Source organism: Plectropomus leopardus, chromosome 6, assembly GCF_026936395.1.
Source record: "Plectropomus leopardus strain MGB_pleo_1.0 chromosome 6, ASM2693639v1, whole genome shotgun sequence".
NCBI lineage: Eukaryota > Metazoa > Chordata > Actinopteri > Perciformes > Serranidae > Plectropomus > Plectropomus leopardus.
In genome coordinates, this window is record NC_142181.1 from 14,139,831 (window position 1) to 14,157,570 (window position 17,740).

The window sequence follows — 17,740 nt, forward strand, 5'->3', positions numbered from 1 at the left end:
TTTAAAAGATAAATAGACGTACCAATCACAACACAAACAAGTGGGACCACACAACTAAAATATTGCTTCCATACTTTATCAAAGAATTGTTTCTCCAAAAGTAAATAAAAGTACAATAGCAAGTGTAAAGTATCAAAAACTTAAAATAAAAAAGCATGTACAAACAAACTTTTTAACATATGTATTCATTTATCTATATAATTAGTCAGGCTAGACCATGGACTGTATATAAAGATGGACTATGAGCCCCCACTAACCCCAGTGATGCTTAAGTGAAGCTAAAATATGCAAGATACAGTTTACAGTACGAGTTTGCACAAGTAGTGATTTCCACAGTGGGGGAATTCCCACCAAAACACCTGTCTAATCACTCCCGAGCAGCTCCATTGAATGCAAGTGCATGGATTGGCTGTCACAGCTGTCAATCACCACAGAAAATCCCTCTTTTGTGGAATTGAATAACTAATTTGAACCAAACTTATCTAAAAATGATCACTTGAACACACATCATGATGATGAGAACTTACTTTAGCAACAGAACCCATATTTAGGGAAATTTTTGTTTGTCCCGTACTTTGAGTCTAATTTTTTCGACACCATGGTTCCTTTCTGCTAAAGCATTAATTTTCTATGATAGAGAAGCTGTTATCAAAATTGGAAAAATTTCAGTTCGGACTGAATGCAGCAGACTCCCCATCAATGGCATATGCCGAGCGGCCAGTCAGACCAGAGGGGAGAAATGAATCTGAAAGTGCCAGACGAAGAGAGAGAGGAGAGCCAGCATCAGGGCGAGGCTGACCCAACTTGGACCGAGAGCTGCTCCTCTACAAAGCCTTCTTCTGGCTAATGTCCGGTCACAGGAGAATAAAGTGAAGGAGATGCGATCGAGGCTCACTTAGCAGCGGGAGATCAGAGACTGCTCTGCAAACATCTTAACAGAGACATGGTTAACCCCTAACATCCTGGATCAAGCTATTGCACTGGATGGGCGGACCTTGTTCAGAGCCGACAGGACACAAAACTTGAATGAAAATTCAAAAAACGCACCAATGGAATTGTATGATGCCATCAGCAGCAAAATGCAAGCGGACAGAAATTTCACAGTAGCTGGTGATTTTAATCAACTCCTCCTTCAACTTCAAAGATGTAGCAGGACCAAGGACAAATTTTAATGTCATTTTTAAAATTTTGTTTAAATAATGACTGGCAAATTGACCTTATACATTGTATTTTATGTAATTTGAGCTATGTCTCTTTACAAATTTTGATAAAATACATTTGAAATGCACATGAAATGTATGTTTTTTTGTAAGTCCCCCCCGTTCTCTGTATCCTGCAGGGCATGTACTGTATGTGGCTGGCTCCTCCAGCAGCAGCAGATGAGGCACACCTGTGTCCACTCAGCTCATCAACTTGCCTATGTAAGCCTTGTCCTCACTTCACTACTCTGCCAGATCGTTCTGTGTGGTGCGGTGCTCATGTGTGCCTTGCTGTTTTGCCAGCCTTTGTGTCTTCTGTGCCTGAATTATTTTTTTTCCATGAGCTCAGCTTTTACCAAAAAATTTTCTACAAGTCAGCCAGCTCCCACTGCAGCTCTTCACTGCCTGCTCCTTTTTTAATTGCTGTTTTTACAATAACTCTTTTTCTACATACCTGCCAGCATCAGTCTCCACTTTGGACTCCAACAAAACCAAAACCCAACAGGAGTCTCACAACAGTTGCCTATTTGGCTCACTAGGAAATCATGTCTAAGACATATGTACCAAGCAGCTAACAAGATTGTTTTGATCATGTCTTTTCAAGCTTGTAAAAAAATATATTTTACAAACATTTCACAGACCATTAATGGTCATGTTTAACCTCAAGGGAGAGAGATATACATATTAGTGACATTTCATCCTTTTCCCCCCGACAATCCAGTTTTCAAGGTAATCAGTCAAATCCTTACAGCCAGGTGGGCTAAGTTACAGGGAAACTCTACTGGGCAAATTTATTGTGCAATAAATCACATTTTTTTCATGTGTTGACATACTGAGATAAGAAGACTCAGCTCTGGCTCCAGACATTTGAATTTGTGAATTGTGTGTCCAGTAATTTAATGAAGTGGAAACCATTTGTTTTGGTTTTCCTACTTAATTATACTACTTAATTATCACTCAATAAGATTAATGTAATATTCAAATTATAACTTCATGATTTCCTTTCATTTTTGTATGAATGGGACTTTGATCTAACTAAATATAGTGTTCCTTTGTTTGGCACAAATGATCTGCACATTGGCACGACATGCATCTTGCAGCTTTGTCAAATGTTGTCTGCAAATATAAAACATACATAAGAACACAGACTGATGGAGCAGTAACCCGGTGAACTTCCCTTGAGCGCTAACTCTAATCCTGGGTCTGACCTACAGATGCCTTGGGGAAGCTGCACATTGACTCATAACATAAAATAAAAAAAGTCTTGAACATTTGGTGTACATTATTCGAAGATGAATCTCCAGACTATCACTTCTCATAAACACACACAGGATTTTATCTCATATGTATACCATTATTTAAATCAGGAGAGAGCTCATTCTGAGTGAATTGAATATTTATTTACATGTGCACAAAATAATGACAAATGTGAACTTTCTTTCGGCAATAAGACCTCACTATGATGTCGTATATTTTAGGAGAGTGGTGAAGCTGTAGTAGAATAGCGAACTCCCGACCCAGGACACTGGTGGTGGCGATGGGATTAGACGCAGAGGGAACTGAGGGTTTGAAAAGAAAGAGGGCTTTTGATGAGTTCGTCCTTTGCTCTGGATAGGATGACTAGATGCAACAATTCTTCTTAAAATGAAAGCTGACAGCAGAAGAGAGAAGAACAGATATAAAGTTTTAAGTAGCAACACGATTAACTGATAGAGATCATGGTGAGATGAGAGAAGAATTGTGAATAAATGATGCATAAAGTCTGCCTAAGTAAACTAACACTGAGCTTCATATCTAAAAAAAAAAAATGTAATCTACTTAACATGAATTTTTGAAGAAATGTGATTTCACTGAATACTCAACTGGAAGGTGGCACCAGGCCTACAATTTAGGAGATGGAAAATTCAATAAGGAATAAGTATCCACATTACATCCATGATGACTTGTCCCCTCTGAACTCTGTCTGTTCAGTGACCTTTTACAAAATCTTAAAAAATAGAAAGAATTAAAACTGCAAGTATAAATAATAATAATAATAATAATAATAATAATAATAATAATAATGTTATTATTATTATTATTTTATTTCATTTTTTCATGTTTTTGTCTTCGTATTCTGGTATTTTAAGTTATTATAACAGACAGACTACATTCTGGATAACAGCGCCATCTTTCGTCGCTATGGAGACAAGACGTTTGCTAACCCAGCTAGCATTAGCATAGCATATTATTTTATTTTATTTTTTCATGTTTTTGTCTTCGTATTCTGGTATTTTATCAAAGTGTGTTTGTGTATATTATCGTTATCATAACAGAGAGACTATATATTCTGGATAACAGCGCCATCTTTCGTCGCTATGGAGACAAGACGTCTGCTAACCCAGCTAGCATTAGCATAGCATTTCATCCATTTTGTTTAGCTTAGCTAGCCCGTGCTAGCGTTACCGCAGATACCGGACAGCAGAGATGGATGACGGTGATGAGCCGGGGATCGTCCTCTCTCACAACACTTCTTCAGGCTCTAAGTCGGGCGGGGACAAGATGTTTTCCCTAAAGAAGTGGAACGCTGTGGCGATGTGGAGCTGGGACGTTGAGTGCGATACTTGTGCCATTTGCCGGGTACAAGTGATGGGTGAGTCCGAGAAACAGACGCTGTTAGTCTGCTAGCTTAGCTCGGGCACTGGCTAATGTAGCTAACGGGGCTAATGTTACCATTAATACCTGAAGTCACCGGCACAGTGCCTCTTTAACATGCTTTTCTTTATTTTTGTAGACGCTTGTCTTCGATGCCAGGCGGAAAACAAACAGGAGGATTGTGTTGGTAAGACAATGTGGGCCATGAAATACACCAAACTGGAGTTTAATAACGAAACAAGCATTTGACGTTTGGTTAGCAGGTTAATCCAACAAGCTAATATTAGCTAGTTTTTGGGGAGCTGTCAAAGAAACAGCTAGCTAATCAGAGGGCGGGGTGTTTAATTGTCATGTTTTATGCAAAGCAAATGGATGACAATAGCCTGAAGTTGCATTGGATTATAGTGTCATTATATTGTATGCATGAAATATATCAAACATATCATTAAAGTGAGTAAATTGCCTCCTAACAGGTGTATTTAGCATGCTAAGTGTGACAAGGTCTGACTTCAGAACTGCTGAAATTATATTATTATATTAATATCACAAGAAACCTATCCAGCTAACAGTAAAACACATCAGGGCTACATTCAGTGTGAATGGCCCTCCACAGTTGACTTTCTCAAGATTAATATTTATTTAGTATTTGTGGGGTTTTTTTTTTAGAAAACATACGTTATTTAATTACAGGAAGGATGACATACACTAGATACCAATGATTGTGTCTGTAGGAGATGTTGTTTTTTTAAAATTTCACCATTTTTTTAAGGTGAAATGTGAAACATGTTTGCATAAATTGCAACCAGCTGAAACCTTACCCACGTTACAATTTCCTCAGTGTTCATTGTTCAAGAGGTTTTTACTATGAGCTGAATTATCTGTAGTTTCCAAAACAAACTGGTGACTTCAAGAAATGCTGAATAAAGCAGTTTCATGTTAGAAATAATCTTTTTTTCGTGAGATCCAAATGTAGAGAAGGTTTGAACAGGAGCCTAATTATCTGCAGAGGTCTCTGCTTCTCCAAAACAAACTACCAGGTTATTTAACCTTGTAAAAGCACTTCATGTTAAAACCAGTTTAACTCGACGCTGCTAGGTGCAGATGGGCATCTTACTACAGCGGCTGATGCAAAAATGCAAATGTTTGGTCTGTTCTGTAGAAACATGGCAGTGTAACATGGTGATTTCCATAAATGAGGACCCACTCCTTATGCAAATATATAAGGCTCATATGGAAAACACAACACTAATTATTTTCACGTGAATATACACTACATAAAACATACTTAGTGTATTCTATTTCTGCCAATATGTCCCCCTAAATCCTACACACGGGACCTTTACAATGAGTAAGGTTGTACTTTCATATTTTGTATTTTCTAAGCTGTTCTCTGTTTATACTCATTCATTGTCTTTCCCTTTGTCCTCTGTCTTCTTCTTACAGTTGTGTGGGGCGAGTGCAACCACTCCTTCCATAACTGCTGCATGTCCCTTTGGGTGAAGCAGAACAATCGCTGTCCCCTCTGTCAGCAGGACTGGGTCGTTCAGAGAATCGGCAAATAAGCTCCATCTCCAGGTGGTCTGACTCTCTGACGACACCTGTAAGCACCCGAAAGTGGTGACAGACTTGACAATGATCACTGCAGCGTCCTGTGCAGAGAAACACTGACACCGACAACTCTCTGTCCTCCTACTTATGAATGCATGTTCCAGTAGTCCTGGTGTCAAAGGAGGACGATGGACAAAATTAAAGCAGCACAGGTCGGTTGGTCACTGATTGGTTGATGTGGCTGGATGGATCGTGAAGAGAAGGACGGACCTCGTTGCAGTGTTTGGTCAGATGTTAGCTTTACTTTATTGTCTGTGGTGGTATTCAGCACATCTTGAATATGTGACTGTCTTTTTAAAAAATAAAGAATTGTGTATAGCTGTAAAAATATGCATTCTTTCATCCGGTAACATGAATGAGTTTGGTATACAATTCCTTTAAACAAGGGAAATTATGGATGTTTGTGTGTCGTTCTAAAACAAATGTTTTATTTCTGAAGGAAAGCACACATTGGTTTGGACTTTTTGCTACTGATGAAAATATGTCATCACCAGGAGCAAACATTTGCAAAGTTCCAAAATCTAGAATTAAATCTTGCCAAGTTTTATACAAATTTTCACTTAGTCTTTAATCAGACAGTCTCTAATTTAAATAGCAGACTGGTTTCTTGAACTGCTGCTTGGGTTCAGACAACATTTCTGATTCCAGAAGTTTAGCCTCTTTTTTGCAGTGAAGGAAACGTCTTGTGGAAAAGCATGTTAATGTTCTTTACGCATCTAAAATGTTTTATTATGATGCTCAGGCTGGGCAAAACTTAGACATTTTACAGTGATACTAATCTGCTTTTTTGGAAAAAAAAACCTTTTTATATCTGAACATCATCCATGAAGTTCACAATGACTTAGCACCTGCTGAACATCGATGTCCGGTTTAGGGATCGAGTCCATACTCCTTATGTCACCTTAATGCCGTAAGTCCTTCGGCAGTCAAAGTGAACTACCTGGACAGCGGCCACGCTAACCACTAGCAGTTGTTATATGTGTATGGTGAGGCTGGCCTTGTTCCAGTTTCACACTTAACCTATTCAAATCAGCAGTGGTGGGATGTAACTAAGATTTCTCAGCCTACCTCTTACTCCACATTTGTCTGACTGCAATAGTTACTTTTCAGATCAACATTTTATCCATTAAAGATGAATAATATGCATTGTTTTAAATGAAATTAGCAGACAGTGCACATTTGTCGAGATAAGATCCACCTTTACAACATTTTAATGATGCATAGATCGATGACGCAGGAATAAAATCCCAATAATAGATGTATAATTAACACCTGAGCACATACACCGACAGAAATGTTTCACTGATTTTCTGCTGTCACATTCATGTAGGACAACGCAGTGTTCCCTCTAAAAAAAAAATAATACTGATCACAGCCTCCTTGTCAGGGACTGTTGTAATTGGGTACGACTGATCGGGGTAATTCACTTAGACATTAGGCTAATGACTGGAAGGTCGCTGCTTCAAACCTCTTGACCGCGTGGAGGAAGTGAACGGGAGGCACTCCCTCTCTCAGTGCCGTCAAGTCAAATGAGGACACCTGGCGTGATATTTTACAGGTATAAGGGCTGCAGCTAATGAATATTTGAAATACTACCTGACGGTTATTTTTACATTCATTTGTTCTGTAAAAGTTGAGAAAACAATTTCCTGGAGCTCAAGGTGATGTAACCAAATACGTTTGGCAATACATTTGCTGATAATAAAATAGAAATACCTGTCAAAGACAAGAAGGTCAAGAAATCTATTTTGTCCCCAAAGAGGCAAATTCTTGTGCAGCTAGCAGAAGTACCTGTGCCTGCTGATGCTCAAATATTGTCACTTGATACTGCAAGTGACAATCACTACATCTGTAAAGCTTATATTATTAAATATTAAATATGTCAGAGAGTTGTTCATTTAAAGGGACAGCTCACCCCTTAAATACATATTTTACCGGTAGTGCTATTTACAATCTAGATTTTTTTTGGTGTGAATTGGTGAGTGTTGGAGATGTCAGCTGTAGAAATGTCTGCCTTCTCTCCAGTATAATGGAAGTAGATGGCACTCGGCTTGTGATGCTCAAAGTGCTCAAAAAATACATTTAAAAAACACAAAAACCATGTCTCTTGGCAGAAATCATAACCCAGTTACTCGAGATAATCAAAAGAGCCTGTTGTGAGCAGTTTAATGAAGAAACTACTCTCTTTCTAACAAAACTCACCCGCCAACTGTATCACTGCACAGAAGGAATTGTGCATCTACTACTAGCTCATCTAGCACCACTGAGCTAGCTAACAATACAGTTCAGCCGAGGACGCCGTTAACATTTACATCTCGCACTGTCACAAAGACAAGTTGTTTTGGTGGATATAAGTTAGTTCCTACCTGAAACTGTTCACAGAGAGGCCTGTTGATTATCTTAAATAACCGAGCCATTGTTTTTTGAGACGTTGCCATTTAGTTTTTTTTTACAATTTTTTTTTTGGCACTTTGAGCACCACAAGCCAAGTGTCATCTAATTCCATTATACTGGAAATATCAGCCAAAATCACGTTGGCTGATATCTCCAACACTCAGCAACTCACACCAAAACAATCTAGACTGATAAATATCCCTACAAGTAAGAGGAAAAATATGTAGTTTTGATTTTGGGGAGAACTGTCCCTTTAAGGGTGCAGCGGGGACATTGTATCATTTCAGCTCTGCAGGTGTAAAGCAGGTCTATTGTAAGGAATTGCAATATTTGCATAGGTGCTCAGGTGATAAGTGATTTTTAAGAGGTGTTTAGTACAATTATATGGTTAAAGGGAGCACAGATAAAGATGTACTTTTCAAAATCGCTCCCCCTACAAATATAAGATTTGTCATGCTTAGTAACTGAGTGCACAGCTTTCACTCCCCTGACAGCTTTTTCAAAAGTCAGTCAGGAAAATTAATATCTTAGGCAGCTTACTTAACCAATTAGGACTAATTTAGCAAAGCCTTCACTCCCTCTCTCTCTCTCTCTCCAATAATAATCTATGACATGTGCATCACTTCATTACTGCACGTATCACACAAACACAGCTTCCTCTGTGGCTTCTTTGTCTCAGAACGAGCTGCTATCAGCCAAAACTTGTGAAGGACAGTATCTGCCACCTCATCGTGTAATGCTGGCAGCACAATCAATGCACTTTGCATCTTCTAAAAATAGACGAGCTCAAAGCCTCTTAAGTTCAGACCACATAAGTTGCTTTCCCTTAGTGCTGTCTACGAATAAGCATGTAAAGACGCTTAGCTGACGACACATCCCAGAGGACATTGGTACTTTTAATGCTGTAGGAGGCGTGGCACAGGAGATGTAGGATGTTCAGGAAGCAGGTGCTCAGTTGTGCCTCGAACATGCAGATGAGTCAGTTGTAGCATCATGGTTGATCAGGCCCCAGCTACCTGCAGGTATGTCCCAGGACACATCCAAAATGGATGACCTGCCGGGTTTGGACAACCTGGTGGCCAACACTGCTTACCTGAGGGCTCAGCACATAGATCATGATAAACTGAGGAAACAGAGGCACTCCCTGATGCTGCCCAAGCCAAGGATGTCCTCTACTCTTGTGGCAGCGGTGGGGAGGAACTACGAGTCACTGTGTGAGCAACAGCCTATTGGGAAGAAGTTGTTCCAGCAGTTTCTCCTGGCCTCCAACCCGCAGTACAAGGTCACTGCAGAGTTCCTGGAGGAGCTGAATGACTGGAGCTTTGCTGAGGATAAAGCCCGGGAGAAGGCCATGCAGAGTCTCGTTTCTAAGTTCTGCAAGCCTGAGTCCAAGAGTTTTCTCTCCTACCTTACTGCAGAGGCAGCTGACAGATGCAATGACTTATCAAACAAGAACTGTGATGAGGAGATATTGGATCAGATAAGAGAAGCCACAAGAGACTTCCTGAGGGGAAAACCTTTCTCGGAGTATCTCAACAGCCCCTTCTTTTACAGGTTCATGCAATGGAAGGAGTACGAGAAGCAGAGGGTCACTGACAAATACTTTTATGAGTTTAGGACTTTGGGAAAAGGTGGCTTTGGTGAGGTGGGTGCCAGAAATATGAATAAATGTGTAAATCTCTGATCCAAAAGGAAGTGGAAGTGATCTAAAAGTTGAGTATTTTGAAAAAAAACATGATCAAAAACTAGGGAAAACTGTCCAGGAAATTATATTTATAATTTTCTTAATTATTATTATTATTATATTATTTATTTAAAATGGGGTCACAGAAAAGCACTTTCTTTCTTTTCTCTTTTTTGTTGTTGTCTGTTTTGTTTTTTGTTTTTCACTTTTTTTCTTTGCTTGTTTTTAGGTAACTTAAGTCGCTCCTTGCCCTCTCAGTTTCCACATTGCATTTTGAACCGCTCAGAGCATTTCGACCAAAACTAAATTGCTTTGGAACCCGAAGGACTAGAGCTAGTTTTGTGGAAAGGCGTATCAGGAGTTTTGTTTCTACAGGCCTTACTTGGTCTTGTATGATGAATACCTTTCTGCTGTTTATGTTAGCACAGTTAAGTTTAGCACAGTTTAGTTTGATATTGCTATGTAATGTGTATGTGCTATTGCTATGTGCACTGAGCTGACCTTAACATTTTCTCTATTTGTGCCACTGTTACACTATGTTTTTAGCATTTCCATTGTTCAATAGAAGTTATAAAAAGTTATCAAAATCTAAAGTCATGTTCCTCTGTCTTGCAGGTGTGTGCGGTGCAGGTGAAACACACTGGCAAGATGTACGCCTGCAAGAAGCTGGATAAGCGGCGCTTGAAGAAGAAAGGAAGCGAGAGGCTGGCACTTCAGGAGAAGGAGATCCTTGAGAAAGTCAACAGCCTCTTCATTGTAAACCTGGCCTACGCTTACGACAGCAAGAGCCACCTGTGCCTGGTCATGGACCTCATGAACGGAGGAGACCTCAGGTTCCACATCTACGAGCTTGGGGTGCGGGGAATTCGTCTGGAGCGTGTCGTTTACTACATGGCTCAGATAACCACCGGACTGCTCCACCTGCACTCCATGGACATCTTGTACCGGGATATGAAGCCTGAGAACGTTCTGCTGGATGCTAAAGGGCAGTGTCGGCTGTCGGACCTCGGGTTGGCTGTGGAGCTGCCGAACGGCAAAACGATCTGCCAGAGGGTTAGTGTAATGACCTGCCCATAGATTAACCTACAGTGCTCGCTGTAACACACTCTCCAAAGCCTCTCTGTGGTTTGTCCTATGAAATCTCTTGCTCTCTTCTACCCTGTGCATCTGTTCCCCAGCCCATCACTACAAACATCGTACCAGGAGTCGATATGGTGGCTCTTAGTCCTGCTCTCACAGACAGATGAGAGAGCATAGCCCTCGGATTAATCCTATTAAAGAGTGCCTGAACTCATCCAAACTTGGCTGCTACACTGATCAAGAAATGTGCAGAAGACTGTAGAGCCTGTTAGCATTAGCTGGTTAATCTTTTACACTACTAATACCAGATATGGCCTCCACGTGTCTATCCAAGGAGATGAGTCAGGAGATTCACAGCAGGCTTCCACTCGGGATACAGAGCGAACATTGTTTCATTTGTCAGCTGACCGTCCTAATGGAGGCCAGTTAGTGCAGCATTATTTGCTGTAACAGCGTCTCATTGTTTCACATTACATTCTTCTGTCTGTATTTTTGTCTCCATGTTTCATTAATTTTGTTTTCCATCACATGAAAGCAGACTAGAACCAGACTAGAATATTCTGTCCAGCCTCGAATACTTCTATCCAACAGAAATTCTGTTTAAAATCTCTCTCTGGAGGCAGAGTGGGTCGTCTACGAGACAAGAAAGGTGCCATACAAGTGCAGGTTGAATGAATGAATGAATGACTTTACACAAAAGCACAAAAACATACCAAGTGGTTCATTATTGTCCTGGTCCCCAAAATCCAACTCAAGCTGAATAACTACACAGACTGTAAAATTAAAGTTAACCCTAGAAGTAGAGAAAAGTCTATTTGAATTCTCCCTCATCCTCCTCTCTCTTCGCTCTGTGTGTTGACAGGCTGGTACGACTGGTTACATGGCCCCTGAGATTCTGAAGCAGGAGTATTACCGCACGTCTGTGGACTGGTGGGCTCTGGGCTGCAGCCTCTATGAGATGGTGGCCGCACGTTTGCCTTTTAAAGACTTCAGAGAAAAGGTGCAAAATGAGGAGGTGACTCGTCGCACTCTGGAGGATGAGTGCAAGTTTGAACACAAGAACTTTGATGCTCCCACAAAAGATATCATCAGCCGCCTCCTCAAGAAGAAGGTGACTAATCGCCTTGGGAGCCGGTGAGTAAAAAAGGTTAGAAGAGTAGACATCATAATCAAGAAAATGTATAACTTTCTTTGCACCCATGAAAGCATACAGTCCTTAACGAAACAGACCCAGGAGTGCCATGCCAAGTTAAAACTTGAAGGAGCCACAAGAAAATTAAAAGAGCAGGAAAAATGACTAAGTATATGGTTCTGCTACACAAAAAGGTTGTTATCTGACTCCTCCTGAGTTTCTTTTTTAGTAGAAAAATTATGTAAAATGATTTAAATCTAATAATCCCAAAACGACACATGGAACGGTTCTCAAGTCATCGAAATGTTCAGTGTTTTTGTATTCGCCAAAAAATTTAGGAAGTACTGGACAGCAGATTCAGAGGTGAAGGATAATAGAAATGAACTTACACATGAAGCACTACATTCTTACCAGAACCAGCGGATACTGAATTTATTAGGAAAACAAATAAACACACAACCCCCCACCTTCGCCTGTAAAATGCAACTACCATCAAAACTCTAAACGACTAAGGAGAGATAACTACAAAACGGGGCAAAACAACCACTGACCAACCAAAAAGGTCACAAAATAACCTCAAAATGACTACAACAAAACACAAACTGCCGCAAAGAGACACAAAACAACCAAAAAAGACACAAAATTACCTCAAAAACACAACCAGACAGAAACATAAAACAGCAACAGAAAAGTTTGTTTCTTGTTTCTATGTAGACGAGGCGGTGGGACCTTCTGCATACCAGTGCCCAGTGGCCCATTGTTTTATATTATGCTCATGAGTCATTGTTACATTTTTTCATGCCATTTTATTTCCTTATTAATGCCCTGCACACCGATTAGGCCTCTGACACTGCTCATGATTCAAGGGACAACACTTAAAACCAGAGAGAAGTCTGACTTTTTTGACCCCTTTTAAGGGTCATCTTAAGACCTCTTCGAAATTTGACGGAGCTCACGCTGGAACTTTTATGAGTGCACTAACAACCAGGATGTGAGTTGTCCCATCCTAACAGATAAAACAAATACTTTTTTATAATATGCCTTTTTCACATATTTCTATTTTGAGATATCACAGTAAGAACAGCACAGGTTTAAATAATAAAATGAATGATGGCTGAATTTCACTGAAGCACATTGAATTCAGGATCCTTGTGCCCCACACGCTTAAACACTCCCACTGAGGCTCTCGAACATAACAGAGACGTCTTTAGTGTTATTAGTAACACCTGTGCTTTTTCTACAAAGACAAGAGAGCTAAGTTGCATTCTTTTATTTCTTATTTTAGTGGTTGTTTTGTTCCTTTTTTACTACAACTCTGTTAAGGTGTTGTATAATGAAGCTATTAATATTATTACTCTGTTAAATTAATTACCCAATTTTCTATGCTACATTATATTAACTTTTAATGCCCCATATGAACACTTTTACTGCCCAGATAAATTATTTCACTCGCCTTCTGCATTTATACCCTCATTTTCTCAGTCCTCTCATTAAATGTCTTTTGCGTCTTTCTAATACCAGTGGTGAAGACCCAAGAAACCATCACTTTTTCAAGAGCATCAATTTCCTCCGTCTGGAGGCCGGGCTTTTGGAGCCCCCCTGGGTGCCAAAATCCGACGTGGTCTATGCCAAGGACATGGGCAAGTTCAGGGACTCCTCAGAGATCGAGGATATTAAGTTTGAGGCCAAGGATGAGAAATTCTTCAAGCAGTTCAGCACAGGCGCAGTGTCCATCCAGTGGCAGAAGGAGATGATCGACAGCGGAGTGTTTGACGAATTGAGCAACCCGAAAATGAACAGCCTCGGCTGTGAGACTGTGTGGAAATCCAGGATGTGCATTATTGTGTAAGGCATTTTTTTATAATCATCATAATCTACAACTACGCAAAACAATACAAGGGAAGTCAATCTTAACGGTTAATCGGTTAACTGCTGAAGTTATTTTTGACCAGTAAACATGTTGGTCTTTAGGTTAAATTTGTTACTCTTCAGTTTGATAGCTCGCAGTGCAAGCTCCTTTGGCAATTACCATGAATAATGTTGTCCGGTACCAACAGTGTTGCTGTGAAAACATCGGGCTCATCTACCTCCTTTCTCCCCCCAGCTTGCCCTGGTGAGTAAGAGGCTACATTTCGGGCGTAAACACCTTTAACAGTGTTGACTATCGCTGTTATCATTGTTAGCACCATTAGCAGTCTCAGTGGTGCTCAGAATGCTAAAAGGGTTTTGTGGCTGAAATGAAGTCCCTTACTCGCTGCGGCTGCCTTGGGGGAGACCAGATGTTGGGCACGATTCTTCCGCAGCCATATATTCTGCCACCGTAGCAGCGTTGCTGGTTGTAATTGCCTTTTGAGGAGCACCGCTAGCTACATAGGAGCGACCAAGAAACAAGTGGAGACCAAAGTTTTGGCACCAAGCATGTTTTCATGCAGCCAAACGAAAAGCCAACTGAAAATAAAGTGCAAGACATTTACATCACTAAACATTAAAATGTCACCACCTCTAAATGGACAGTGCTTTGAAATGCAGCACTGAAGCTCACTGAGCCAACGGAGCAGCGCACTTAAAGGAAAGGCCTCCTGTAGTTTACATCTTTTTAAAATTTTCCTAAAAATGATCAGATTTCTGGTCTATGGGTGTTGGCCCATCAGAAGAAAAATTAACCAAAGCTAATATTCCTAAGTCGTGCACAAATGTCCTTCAATTTCTTTTACACTCCCAAAGTATTAGTTATAGCACCAAATGAAGCACCTCATTTACCCTTTTTAGCAGCTATTTTCCTTAATCTGCATGTATTTTCCTCCTAAAGAGGAATCATCTTGATGCCCATCCAAACATGATGGGACACCTGCCTCAGTGGTAAAATAAAACCACAGTTTTTGATTTCAGTGTTATGCCCAGATGGAAACACACGCTGACATTGTAATGTGACTGCTGCTTTATACTTTGCCTTCTATTTCTGGTGAGACAGCAGACCCCAGTGCGTGCATAGTTTCCATTACATCACTCAGCCATTTTGGCAGCCCTGAGTGTTTACATGTGTTTGTAAACAAGCCACATATTGGTTGTATGTCACTGAATAGTTGCAGGATTATTATCAGTATTTGCAGCAATGTGCCACATTTGTTATACGTACATAAATGCCATGAGTGCCTTTTGTGAGTGGAAAGTGTAACATGACCTCAGTGAAGTCTCTCAGTAGCACACGTTCACCACTGAGTGCCGCCAGACAACCATGAAGTGCGTTTAACCTCCCGCAGCACTCTTCATCACCCCCATTATTCTGGCTGTGCCGCTGCGGTATTTACAAGCACTGGATGACTCGTTTAGCTTTAACGAGGGGATGCTGGGAGACAAGTTGTCATAGTTTTTCCGCCAAAAAAAGAAAAAAGATGCTAGCACTGAATTTTTTTGGCTTTAACAAGGCAATACCAACCCCTTTATTACCCCCCAAATCAGCTTGTTTACACACTACCTTAAACAGAAATGCTTACTATTTAAAACCGCAATAACATTTAGCTTTCACTGATGGTGCTTGTGTCCATGTGGACTTCGTTTCCCACAGCATGACAATACCCACTGAGCAACAGACGTCATTAAACATTGTCTCCAAGCTTTAGCCTTTGTTATAAACCCGAATTGTTTGGCTCCACGTAACCCAATTTTATTTTAAAATAAACACTAAATATACTAAAAATACATTTTAAAAAAAACCCTGTAAATAATTAAGAAAAGCACTGCATACCTCCATGTTTACATTCTGAATGTTTATTTTTTGCCATGTACACAGATTACTCTTTCATCTAGGTTGAGATCGGACTCGAAACTTTCACTTTTTAACCTTGAATAACTCAAATCTAAATGTCAGACAAATAGATGCTCAGTGGACATTGTTTAATTTGGGAGCTTTCGTCTCAGGATGATTAAGAAACTCAGGAGATTTCTTTTTCTGTTTTTTTTTTCTTTTTACAGCTATTTTTGCCTTTATTTGATAGAGACCATAAAGAGGAGGGAAAGAGGGAGTAACCTGTGACAAAGGTTCCTGGCTGACTCAAACCTTAGGGCCCCTGACACACCAAACCGACAGCTGTCTGTTGGTTGATGTTGGGCTGTGGGTGAGCATCTGTCCACCTAGTTTTGGCAGTGTGTCCTGCAACATTGGCACTAATCGCCTCTTGTTAGCTTTTTTTTTTCATCTTTTTCGGAGATGGCAGAGCCAGTTGGTGGCTGTTCAGCTACATGCACATCAAGAGAAATGGAAGTGAGGAAAGACACAAACAACTAAAGTCACGAGAGCAGAAAACTGAAACAAACTAGTTATATTAGGTAAGTTTATGTTTTTCGCCAAAAGGATCTTGAGTAGAAACACTTCGTTATGGTTTAAGTTATCATTCACTAGTTATTAATGTGCTAACTGGCTAACTAGAGTCTCGAATCTGTCACGTTAGTCTTCCATTTTCCCCTTTTGGATGACAAAAACAGTTTATCACCGCCTGCTGCTTTAGAGGGATTTTCTCTGTTGCAGGCACAAATCGTGGGTGTTGGTTGGTGGTTGGCTTAAGACTTTGTCGTGTGTTCAAGCACAGCTTTTTGGCCGAGATACAGGTGAAGCAACAGTGCAACAGTTAGCCTTCGTCACCACTACTTTTTTTTTTTTTTTTTTAATGTCTGTTTGGTGTGTCTTGGCCTTTAGACCTCTGGGCCACCAGGTTCCCTCAGGTGTCCTGTTTCTGACTCAAATTATAATTAATGCCTCAGTTTTACCTTGTCCCACTCCTCTAGTCTTAAATGACGATGTACTGTGTCACACATGTCTTTTTAGTTTTGCTCTAATAAAGAGCAGCATTGTCAGAACAGTGCCAATAATTTTTTGTAATATCTGAATGATTTTATAATACTAATATATCATATCATTTTCTAATATTCTATGTGACCTTTTTGGTTTGTAATGATTTTTTATGCTATTTATAGCTTTTTATATTTTCTTGGTGTTCTTTAAAACACTTCAAGCCAAGAGATTTTTTATGGGTTGTAATGAAAAAGAAATGCAAGGCTTTTGCAAATAAAGTAAGTCTTTGTGCTACACTGCTGTATGGTTTCTGTTTACAAATAAGTCTTCATAGTAGGGATGCACAGTATTAGATTCTTTGTCAATATTTGATATTCTGATATACAAAAACTTATTTGGACGATAATCATTAAATACACTTTTTTCCCATATAATTTTGGTGATCATCAAGTCTCTTCTGTAGTGGAATTAACATCATATTATGCATACTCTTACTGTGATGGCCAACCAGCAGATGGAGACATAAAATGTAATGTTTTTCAGTGTGTGTAATATTCGGTCATTGTGTAAAATGAGAAAAATGCTTAAACTTAGGTTTGATGTTTTTGTCAATAAAAAATCTAAAAAATAAAAATCTGTTTGTCATATCGGCAGAAATCAGCATGTTGGCCGATACAGATGATGTGCCGGTATTATTGTGCATCACTACTTCAAATTAACGCCATTCAAAGTGATGATCTCTGACTGATCTATCATCACATATCCAAACAGCCATTTGGATAAATTATTATTCTAAAAAAGGAAGCCCTCCCTTTATAGTAACCACAGTGCATTCATGATGACTGCGTAACGTCACTTCAATATTTGATTCAGACTGAATCATCCATCACTCAGTGCATCACTCCAAAACCTCAGACACATTAAGGTAATGAGCGACACATAAACATGTGTTGTGCTAATTCCTGCGAGGAGGGGGGTTGACCTTACAGGGCTGAGAAGTGGTTCCGTTCACGCTCGACTGTCATGAGATTAGAGGGTGGTTCAGATGGAAATCCAAGACGCAACCTGATCGTAGTCGGCTGCAAAGGCAGAGTGGGGAGTCCACTGTGGACGACGTGACGACAAGACAAACTCGGCAGAAGGTCTCCAGGAACATGTTTTTACCAGGTGCCTACAAGCCTCTGCCAGGGTTTAGTTCCCCACGGGTGGACGCTCCAACT

General features: G+C 40.1%; 2 protein-coding genes across 2 annotated transcripts; both read left to right on the forward strand.

Moving 5' to 3' along the window:
• The first annotated feature begins 3,602 nt into the window (after positions 1–3,602).
• Positions 3,603–5,769, forward strand: rnf7 (ring finger protein 7). Its single transcript, XM_042487053.2, has 3 exons — positions 3,603–3,831; positions 3,973–4,020; positions 5,277–5,769. Exons 1-3 carry the CDS (start codon positions 3,666–3,668, stop codon positions 5,393–5,395), a joined length of 333 nt encoding a protein of 110 aa, XP_042342987.1. The 5' UTR covers positions 3,603–3,665; the 3' UTR covers positions 5,396–5,769.
• Positions 5,770–8,715: 2,946 nt separating this feature from the next.
• On the forward strand, positions 8,716–17,234 carry grk7b (G protein-coupled receptor kinase 7b). The gene is made up of 4 exons (XM_042487103.2): positions 8,716–9,480; positions 10,135–10,572; positions 11,462–11,733; positions 13,253–17,234. The coding sequence occupies exons 1-4, from the start codon at positions 8,860–8,862 to the stop codon at positions 13,578–13,580; spliced, it is 1,659 nt and encodes a 552-aa protein (XP_042343037.2). The 5' UTR covers positions 8,716–8,859; the 3' UTR covers positions 13,581–17,234.
• The last annotated feature ends 506 nt before the right edge of the window (positions 17,235–17,740 follow it).

Excerpts from the sequence above, each read along its gene's own strand:
- grk7b (XM_042487103.2), top strand. The coding sequence starts at position 8,860 with ATGTCCCAGGACACATCCAAAATGGATGACCTGCCGGGTTTGGACAAC. Across the intron at positions 10,573-11,461 it reads GCAAAACGATCTGCCAGAGG|GCTGGTACGACTGGTTACAT; the intron begins GTTAGTGTAATG and ends GTGTGTTGACAG. Across the intron at positions 11,734-13,252 it reads ACTAATCGCCTTGGGAGCCG|TGGTGAAGACCCAAGAAACC; the intron begins GTGAGTAAAAAA and ends TTCTAATACCAG.
- rnf7 (XM_042487053.2), top strand. The coding sequence starts at position 3,666 with ATGGATGACGGTGATGAGCCGGGGATCGTCCTCTCTCACAACACTTCT. Across the intron at positions 3,832-3,972 it reads TTGCCGGGTACAAGTGATGG|ACGCTTGTCTTCGATGCCAG; the intron begins GTGAGTCCGAGA and ends TTATTTTTGTAG. Across the intron at positions 4,021-5,276 it reads CAAACAGGAGGATTGTGTTG|TTGTGTGGGGCGAGTGCAAC; the intron begins GTAAGACAATGT and ends TTCTTCTTACAG.